Here is a 10,523-nt window from a genome sequence, read left to right as displayed (position 1 = left end):
GAGCCTAGGAGTTCAAGTAAGCAGTCATCTATGACCATGTGCCACTCAACTTCAGCCTGAATGACAGAGCAAGACACTGTCTCTAAAAAAGTAAATAAACCTGTATTGCTAATAAGACATTAGTGAAGATAACATGGAACACTAAAAATTAGTTATTTACTCCCAAAGAATGCAGAAAAAGAAAAGAAATCACAAAGAACAGAAAGGATAAAGAGAAAATGAATAGTAGATTCAAACCTTATCACACTAACAATATTAACTGTAAATTACCTACAAATTCCAATTAAAAAGGTTATCAGATTTGAAATACTGCCTACAAGAAAAAGAGAGATAGGTTAGAAGAATTGAAAAATAACACCAGGCCAACACTGACAAAAATAAAGTGAGACTGGCTATATTAATATGAAATAAAACAGTCTTCAAAACAAAAATAATTTCCAGAGATACAAAGGAACATTTCATAATGATCAAATAATCAACTCATCAAGGAACATACATTCCAAAATGTGTAAGACACCTAATGAATGAGTTTAAAATAAAGTAAAAATAGATGTAACTAAAGACAAGACCTCACCTGGTGTTTCATGCCTATAATTCTAGGACTCTGGGAGGCCTAGATGGGTGGATTGCTTGAACTCATGAGTTCAAGACTAGCCCAAGCAAAACCGAGACCCCCGTCTCTACTAAAAATAGAAAAACTGAGGATTGCTTGAGCCCAAGCTGGAGGTCACTGTGAGTATGACACTACGGTACTCTACCCAAGGCAACAGCTTGAGAGTCTGTCTCAAAAAAAAAAAACAAAAACTGAAGACAAGATTCCACACTACAGTTTATTTCAACCTCCATCATAGTCCCAAGCTGGAAATAAGCCAAATGTCCTTTACCTGTCAGTAAATGGATAAATAAATGACGACATTATCAGTACATCCCATGGGGTTACTACAAATCAATGAACAGGAACTACTGGTAAATACATCATGAACAGATCTCAACAGTACCATGCTAAGTACGCCAAAGAAGCTAAGACACCAAAGATTACATACCATGTGATTCCATTTATATAAAATTCCCTTAAAAGGCAAAAATTATGGGCTAGGCATGGTGGCTCACGGCTGTAATCCCAGGACTTGAGAGGCCAAGGTGGGAGGACTGCCTGAACTCACAGGTTCGAGACCAGCCTAAGCCAGAGTGAGACCTCTCTCTTTCAAAAAAAAAAAGCCAGGCGTTGTGGCAGATGCCTGTAGTTCTAGCTACTTAGAAGTCTGAGGCAGGAGGAGCACATGAGCCCAGGAGTTTAAGGTTGCTGTGAGCTAGGCTGATGCCACTGCACTGTAGCCTGGGCAACAGAGTGACACACTAACTCTAAATAAATATAAAAATGCATAACCTGTACCTATCAAGAAGAAATAGACAAACTAAAATTGAGATATTCTTTTAAATTCCTCATGTAATTCTCAAATTCTCAACATTCCTAATTCTCAAATGTATTAGTATGGTGAAAGCCAAAAACTAAGAACCTGCTCCAGATTAAACAAAATTAAGTAAATAAGAAAACTAAATTTCTTACATGGTTCCAAACTAAAATTAAGAGAACAGAAACAGCTTTAACAGACATTATCAGAATAACTGGCAAAATATGATTATACATTATAGATATAATAGTACTGAGTATTAAATGTCCTCTTTTGGGTAGCTATCTAAGGTTACATAAGAGAAGAGCATTCGTAGAAAATATAGAATATAGAAAAATAGAAAATACTTAGGGATAAATGGTGTGTGATGTCCAGAATTCAAGTCTCAAGGGGTTTTAAAAAATCTATATGGACAGAGAAAATGCTAAAAACAAGTAGTGCATAATATTAATGATTGGTGAATCTAATAGCATGGGAATTCTTTGAAGTTCTAAAAAAAAAAAAAAAAAAACTACACTTACTTGTTGCCACATAGCCTAGCTGTGGAACCAAATGTTCATCTGCAGAATTTTCTCGGCCTGGTACTAATCTCTGATACTTAGTTGGATGAGGATTTCCGTCTACATCTACCAAGAATGGTGGAGGCATAAGATGAGGAGCCTGCTGAGTTTGCTCATCTAAGACATAATTATTAGAATCTCTTATCAGTGGTCGATAGTCAGTATGGAAGAACATCTGGTCAGGAATCTAGAATAAAGTAAAGTTCACAGGATAACATTTTGAGGTTTACGAATGTTAAAGAAAATATTGAACAGTTAAAGTATTTCTAAAATATAGCTCATAACTATTTATTTTCCATGCTACAAGAAAGCATTAAAAATAACCTTTTCATATGGTTTGCTGCATCCAAAACCAAATATCAGAAGATGACCATGAGAATCTGTACAGGCAAAATGCTGTCCATCCTGTGAAAACTTACAGTCAAACACAGCTCCATGTCCTTGTCCTTCAATCTAGGAAACCCACAGAAGAAAAAGTTAGGATCGATTCTATGCAAGTGCTTCTGCTATATAAACATTTTTTAATGTAGACAGCCAGCAACAATATATCCCTTCTGGAAAAAAAAAGTAAAACAAATTTTGCATCAAGCATATACATCAATTAATATTATCAGAAAACAGAATTCATTCTAGACACTACTGGCCTAAGTAAAAAAATCTTGAAAGAACTTGTAAGCATTAATTCTCAAGTGAGCAAATGAAGACTAATAATCAACCCAAAGTGAAGGCTTTCTTCTTATGTGAGTGACAATTTTATAAACTTTTGTTTTAGTATGTTAAAAAAAAATATATACTAGGTAAATGATTAAAGATCAATGAAGTATAGTATTCATGAACTAAAATCGATACTTTTCTGGAATTTAAGGAGGGTTCTACTTCAAGTCACTACTAAGATGACTGACCACCAGGGAAGTTTGGCAATGCTGCTAAGTCGCAAGAGTACACACTATAAATGCTTACAGCTACAGCTACCTTACTTCAAATCACCAGATTTGGCTCGGCGCCTGTGGCTCAAGAGGCTATGGCACCAGCCACATACACCTGAGCTGGCGGGTTCAAATCCAGCCTGGGCCTGCCAAACAACAATGACAGCTGCAACCAAAAAACAGCCGGGCGTTGTGGCGGGCGCCTGTAGTCCCAGCTACTTGGGAGGTGGAGGCAGGAGACTCGCATGAGCCCAGGAGTTAGAGGTTGCTGTGAGCTGTGATGCCACAGCACTCTACCCAGGGTGACAGCTTGAGGCTCTGTCTCAAAAAAAAAAAAAAAAAAAAAAAAACCCAGATTTCAGGAAGGCTATTCTAAGTGTATCACGAATGTCACCCTAAAGAGATTACTTGTAAACTGTTTTAGTCTTCCTTTTAGACAGATTTAACATTATCAATTTATAGTTAAATTAGTTATTTGGTTAACTCCATAGTAAAGAGCTATGCATAACTGAACTTTTTTTTTTCTTTTTTTTGGTAGAGACAAGGTCTCACTTAATCACCCTTGGTAGAGTGCCATGGCGTCACACAGTTCACAGCAACCTCCAACACCTGGGCTTAGGCGATTCTCTTGTCTCAGCCTCCTGAGTAGCTGAGACTATAGGCGCCTACAACGCCCAGTTATTTTTTTGTTTCCGTTTGGCCAGGGCTGGGTCTGAACCTGCATTCTTGGTATATGGGGCTGGTGCCCTACTCATTGAACCACAGGCGCCAACCTGTTTTAACTTTCAAATAACTTTTTTTTTTCCTGAGACAGAGTCTCACTTTGTCACCCTCAGTAGAGTGCCATGGCATCACAGCTTATAGCAACCTCAAACTCTTGGGCTCAAGGGATCCTCTTGCCTCAGCCTCCTGAGTAGTTGGGACTATAGGCACTCGCCAAAACACCCAGCTATGTTTTTAGAGATGGGGTCTGTTCTAGTTCTAGCTCAGGCTGATCTCAAACTCTTGAGCTCAGGCAACCCACCCTCCTCGGCCTCCCAGAGTGCTAGGATTACAGGCGTGAGCCACTGCACCGGCCCTTCCAATAACTTTAAAATAGCTAACTAAACTTTAAGGTATTCTGTGCTGGAAAAATGAATCATTCATTAATTGCAAAAACCAACTCACATCAATGTCCAAAAAACAAGTCACTACTTGAAAAATGACACTTCACTATTCCTATACTGCACATAAATGAGTCCCAATTAGCAAACATGGAAAAAATAAAACTAGTGGCATATTCAGGGGCACTACTGAATAAGATATGAACATAAATTTGTTACTTCTCATAACATAAAAAGGGAAAGCATGTGTACCATTTTTTCTAATTAACCATCACAATATGGGAACACAAATTCATCCATATGCTCCGTCCACAAGTCACTTCTGCCAATGTATGACCTGTACCTTTGTAACACTTTGCACCCCTGGCCTGGGGCCTCTTGTCATAGGAAAGCAGAGGCAGGTGGGGAGGAGGTAGTAAGAGAGCTCAAAGCTGGCAAGTTTAAGATCATACATAACACATATGAATCTAACTGCACCAAGAGTTTGTCTAGGGAAGGTTGCTAAGAAGACCGTTTTTGAGACTGGACAGACCTATTTAAGGCAAGCAAGTCAGACTTGGGTTTTTACCTATAGTTTGAAGAGTCCTATACAATAATTCCTGACAAAATGCAACCTGCAACTGTGCCTGGAGAATAAATCAATGTTAAATTAAAGTTTATTATTATTCATGAAATAATGTTTCTACTAGTAATTGACAACTCTGCATAGTATGTCACAGTATTTCGAGAATGAAGAGTCTCTCAGTGGAGCAGTGAAGGTAAGGAGAACTCAGTAAACAAGTCCAATTTTTGGTGCATGACTAGAAACAAGATCATCATTGCCCACTTGAGATTTTACAGATTATTCTTTGGCTTAAAGGTTGTTCAGCTTATATTCTGCATAAAGTCTAAATTAAGGTAGTTTTTTGTTTTGATAAGTTAAATTCAGGATGTAATACTGAGTTTCAAAGGATAAAGTAATGAATATATCCTGTGAATTTTATGACCATAGAAAAATTATCCAGTCTCCAACTTCTTTTTCCAATAATTTGAATACACAGAGATGCTGCTTTCAGAGATGACCACTGAAGTATTTGTAGCTTAGTAATGCTATTAAAAATGTTTTTAAAAGGCATTTAATTATTTTTTGTAAACCTAACACTTCGGGAGGCCAAGGCAGGTGTATTGCCTGAGCTCATAGGTTCAAGACCAGTCTGAGCAAGAGCGAGACCCCCATCTCTTAAAAACATAGCCAGGAGTTATTGCTGGAGCCTATAGGCCCACTTACTTGGGAGGTTGAGGCAGGTGGCTCACACCTGTAATCCTAGCACTCTAGGAAGCCAAGGTGGGTAAATCACAGGTTCGAGACCAGCCAGGCATTTTGTTGTGGGCAACTATAGTCCCAGCTACTCTGGAGGTTGAGGCAAGAAAATTGTTTAAGCCCAAGAGTTTGAGGTTGCTGTGAGCTGTGACGTCACAGCACTCTACCGAGGATGACAAAGTGAGACTGTCCCAAAAACAAAAATAAACAACAAAAAAAAAAAACCCCTGCATTTTAAGCAGTTAAAAAAAATGTCCAGAATAAACATATTAGAACTTTAGGTTAAAGAAAAACACATTTGGCTGGGCATGGTGGCTTACGCCTGTAATCTTAATACTCTGGGAGGCCAAGATGGGTGGATAGCTTGAGCTCACCAGCTGGAGACCAGCCTGAGCAAAAGCAAGACCCCCTCTCTACTAAAAATAGAAGATAAAAAAAAAAAAACTGAGCCAAGAGAATCGCTTGACCCCAAGAGTTGGAGGTTGCTGTGAGCTACGATGCCACACACTCTACCTAGGGCGACAGCTTGAGACTGCCAAAAAAACAACAACAACAACAACAACAAAAAAAACCCACCACATTTGAACAGCATGGATTAGGATTCCAAGGTCTAAGAACCACTTACCTATAGACTTCTACTATACTGACTCAAAAACTAGACTTTGAATTAAAACTCACTATAAACTGTGAAGTGTTATTTCACAAAACCTATCTCATATATAAAGTCTTAACAATGTTAAAACCATTTTACACAATTCCTTCAGAATTTAACCCACTGAAATGATCAGGTACAAGGATATGTAAGGTGTTACTGCCATGCATATTTTAGAAACCACTTAAATAATCAACAATAGGAAATTACATAAGCTACATTTTTTTGAAACAGGTTGAATTTATACTTAAAAATATATTTGTAAATTATTTTAAAATATGTATTTGGAAAGGATTTTTACATAAAATATAAAGACTACAAATCTATGTGCAAGAGTGCCAACTAATAAATATGAAAGGATTGGTAACAATTAGAAAATCTTCAACAGCTATATTAAGGATAAAAATTTGATGAGAAACAAGATATTTACAGTTTAAAAACCAGCTGGGCGTGGTGGCTCACGCCAGTAATAAGCACTCTGGGAGGCCAAGGTGGGTGGTCTGCCTGAGCTCAGCAATTGGAGTCTCACTTTTGCTCAGGCTGGTCTCCATCTTCTACTAAAACAAACAAAAAAAACCAGCTAGGAGTGATGGTGGGCACCTGCAGTCCCAGCTACTTGGGAGGCTGAGACAAGAGGATCACTTGAGCCCAAGAATTTGAGGTTGCTGTGAGCTATGATGCTATGGTACTATACCCCAGGTGACAGTAAGACTCTGCCGCAGTAAATTTAAAAAAAAAAAAGAGCTACTAAAAATAATTAATTCTAGGCCAGCCGTGGTGGCTCATACCTATAATGCTAGCACTCTGGGAGGCTGAGGTGGTGGATTGCCTAAGCTCACAGCCTGAACAAGAGTGAGACCCCGTCTCTAAAAATAGTCAGGTGTTGTGGCAGGTACCTGCACTCCCAGCTACTCAGGAGGCTGAGACAAGAGGATCACTTGAGCCCAAGAGTTTGAGGTTGCTCTGAGCTATGATGCCACAGCACTCTACCTAGGGGACAAAAGCAAGACTCGGTCTCAAAAATAAATAAATACATAAAAAGAATTAGTTCCATAATTTAAGAGGGAAAACAGGCCACACCTGTAATCCTAGCACTGTAGGAGCTTGAGGTGCGAAGACTACTTGAGCTCAAGAGGTTCAAAACCAGCCTGAGCAAGAACTGTCTCTACTAAAAAACAGAAAATTAGCCAGGTGTGTGGCACATGCCTATAGTTGTAGCTACTCAGGACGCTGAGGCAGGGAGATTACTTGAACCCAAAAGTTTCCTGTGAGCTAGACTGATGCCACAACACTTTAGCAGGAGCAATACAGTATGACCCTGTCTCAAGAAAAAAAAAAGGAAAACAATTACTTTGCAATGGCGAAAGCAGACAGAAGCCACCTTAACCAAGTAAATTACCACCAATACAGAGTGGAAATAAACTTCATGTACCTCCCAACATGATGCATGGAGAATACAACATAATTTATGTTTTGCTCTACCAAAAAAATGTGTAAGTGAATCTAATCATCGAGAAATATCAGACAGGCTCAGTGCCCATAGCTCAGTGAGTAGGGCACCAGCCACATATACCAAAGTTGACGGATTTGAGCCCGGCCCAGACCTGCTAAACAATGACAACTGCAACCAAAAATAGCTGGGCCCTGTGGAGGGTGCCTGTTGTCCCAGCTATTTGGGAGGCTGAGGCAGGAAAATCACTTAAGCTTCTCCTGAGTTTGAGGAGAGTTCGAGGTTGCTGTGAAGCCACAGCACGCTACCAAGGGCGACACAGGGACACTCTTGTCTCTAAAAAGAAAGATAGATAGATCAAAACGTATCCAGGGACAGTGGCTCGTGCCAGTAATCCTGACACTTTGAGAGGCTGAAACAGAAGATCTCTTAAGGCCAATACTTCAAGATCAGCCTGAGTAACATTGTGAGAACCTATCTCTATAAAGAAAATAAGAAAAATTTGCTATTTGGGAGACTAAGGCAGGAGGATCACTTGAATCCAAAAGTTCAAGGTTACAGTGAGCAATTGTACCACAGAACTCCAGACCCTGGGCAACAAAGCAAGACTTGTCTCCCCCACAACCCTCCCCCCCAAAAAAGAAAGGAAGAAAACATCAGACATAACTGAGGAACATTCTGTGACATTACTTGATCACTTGCCTATACTCATTAAAAGTTGATGGGCTAGAAAGAAAAAAAAATGGCTGCACACTGCTGACAATAAAAGAAAACCAAGAGAGATACAACTTAATGCAATGAATGAGCTTCAGTTAGATCCTAGTTCAAGGAGTAGAATTTATCTCTATAAAGATAGTATTGGGGGTGCCTGTGGCTCAGTGAGTAGGGCGCCGGCCCCATATAAGGAGGGTGACGGGTTCAAACCCGGCTCCAGCCAAACTGCAACAAAAAGTAGCTGAGCATTGTGGCGGGCGCCTGTGGTCCCAGCTACTCAGGAAGCTGAGGCAAGAGAATAGCCTAAGCCCAAGAGCTGGAGGTTGCTATGAGCTGTGATGCCATAGTACTCTACCAAGGGTGATAAAGTGAGATTCTGTCTCTTAAAAAAAAAAAAAAAAAAAAAGAGAGAGAGATAGTATTAAGACAACTGACAAAATCTGAATACAGATCTGGATTAGATAGCATTATTTCATCAATGTTAAGCTTGCTAACTAATAAATGTAGTTGTGGTTATGTAAGAGAAATTCTAAAAATGTACAAGAGGATCCTAACTTGGTTCTACATGAATATACATTTGCCCAAAGAAAAACTGCTGGAGAGAATATGGATACCATTTATATAGTGATGTGGGATAATCTCCAAGTTATGAATTTAGGTAGGAAAAGCAAGGTGCAGCATAGTCAGTATGATATGTTACTATCTGTACATAAAAAGGGAAAAAAATGGTAAATACACGATTGTATATGTATAAATTATCTCTGGAAAGAGACATAGGAACTGATTACCTCGAGGAAGGGGCAGTGATGGGGGATGGAATTGGGAGGGAGATAACTGTGTATCCTTTCATAGCTTTTTGAAAATTGTACTATGTGGTTATATTGCCTTTTCAAAAAAAATAAAACATTTTAGAAGCATAAAAGAAAAAAAAGAAAAACAGCTGGAAAAACCCAATGATACTTATACTCTATAACAAATGGAAGAATGCATAAAGTCACTTACCATATTAAAATAATGTTTCATCTTGGTGCCCTTTGTAATGTCCCATATAAATATGCTGCCATCATGTCCTGCAGATAACATAATTCTGGAATCAAAGGGATGTGTCTCCAAAACAAATACTTCATCAGCATGTCCCTTTATTCAACAAAGTCATAACATTAAGGATGTTACAAGAAGAAATTTTACAAATACGTGTAATAATTTACAAATAAAAGTTACAAGATAAAATTTTAAAATGTATTAATAACAATAATATATCCATGATTAAATATAAAAATTTCTAGTGAATTATTTAAGTGGAAGAAACTTGATTAGGATATTAATTTTATAGCTTCAAAAATAAAATTATAGTTCAAAAAATCTGGTCTGTCATATTGTATAGAAACTACCTACCAACAAGTTATGAAGCAGTTGTCCAGTATAAGAATTCCACACTTTGAGAACATGATCATTCACAGCTGTGACAACAATGCTATCATTCTGATTCCAAGCTATCATAGTTACTTTGGGTTTCATAAATCTTTCCTCTTCTGAAGATAAGTCCCTTATAAAAAAAATATAAGTATGTATATACAAACTCATCTGGATGACAGGTTATACAATGTATACAGTATCTCATCAATACAAAAATAGCTAAAGAAATCCAATTCATGTGCCTATGAGAATTCATTGCCCATAACAGAATATCTAGAAATTGAGTAGTGCAAAACCTAAGAGGGAGAGGATGATTCAAAGGCAGTTCAGACACTGACCTTGGTTAAGTCAGTGCTTAACCACTGCTGCTTATGAAAGGAAAGCTTTTCCTTCCTACCACTTTCCTATTGTTCCTTTCTCCTCACCCCAATCCTATTGCTAACACTTTCTCTCTCCAGAGAATGAAAAATATTTCAGGAAAACAGAAAGAACAGAATTCATCTTCATAACACCAAAGTTTAGAAAAATATCTGACACACTCAATTTGTTGAACTATAAATGAGACTGTATTCAACCCTTTACATACTATGTAACTTCCCTACAGACTATTCTTACAGGCCTCCTGGCATGAATGACCGTGGATACACAAATCTGCAATGTCTTGCATGCTTTATAAAACTGATACACAAAGTTTCTCTGTTAACTAGTCAATAGTGAACAGTGTAGGGCAGAGAAAAGCCTAATTGGTTCTGAAATCACAGAACACATTTCAAGAAATTACAGGCATCTAACATATATTTTAATTAACAAAGAAACCAGTCATATGGAATAAGTGCTATACAACAGCTATCTATGGAACATGAAAGAATAATTCTAGGTGGCGCCTGTGACTCAAAGGAGTAGGGGACCAGCCCAATATGCCGAAGGTGGTGGGTTCAAACCCAGCCCCAGACCAAAAAAAAACCAAAATAATAATTCTTTTTTTTTTTT

The 10,523-nt window shown here is 38.2% G+C and overlaps 1 protein-coding gene across 1 annotated transcript in view; it reads right to left on the bottom strand.

The window, feature by feature from the left end:
* BRWD1 (bromodomain and WD repeat domain containing 1) overlaps nucleotides 1–10,523 on the bottom strand; it is a 129,163-nt gene that overhangs the window by 80,028 nt on the left and 38,612 nt on the right. The window contains exons 14-17 of the mRNA XM_023519584.1: nucleotides 9,513–9,663; nucleotides 9,120–9,254; nucleotides 2,297–2,425; nucleotides 1,934–2,159 (exon numbers count right to left, since the gene is read on the bottom strand). Coding sequence (XP_023375352.1) covers nucleotides 1,934–2,159; nucleotides 2,297–2,425; nucleotides 9,120–9,254; nucleotides 9,513–9,663 — 641 coding nt within the window. The remainder of the gene's footprint in view (nucleotides 1–1,933; nucleotides 2,160–2,296; nucleotides 2,426–9,119; nucleotides 9,255–9,512; nucleotides 9,664–10,523) is intronic.

This window comes from Otolemur garnettii, unplaced genomic scaffold (assembly GCF_000181295.1).
Source record: "Otolemur garnettii isolate 467f Iridium unplaced genomic scaffold, OtoGar3 scaffold00180, whole genome shotgun sequence".
NCBI classification, from domain to species: Eukaryota; Metazoa; Chordata; class Mammalia; order Primates; family Galagidae; genus Otolemur; species Otolemur garnettii.
This window is presented reverse-complemented; position numbering and strand designations above follow the sequence as displayed.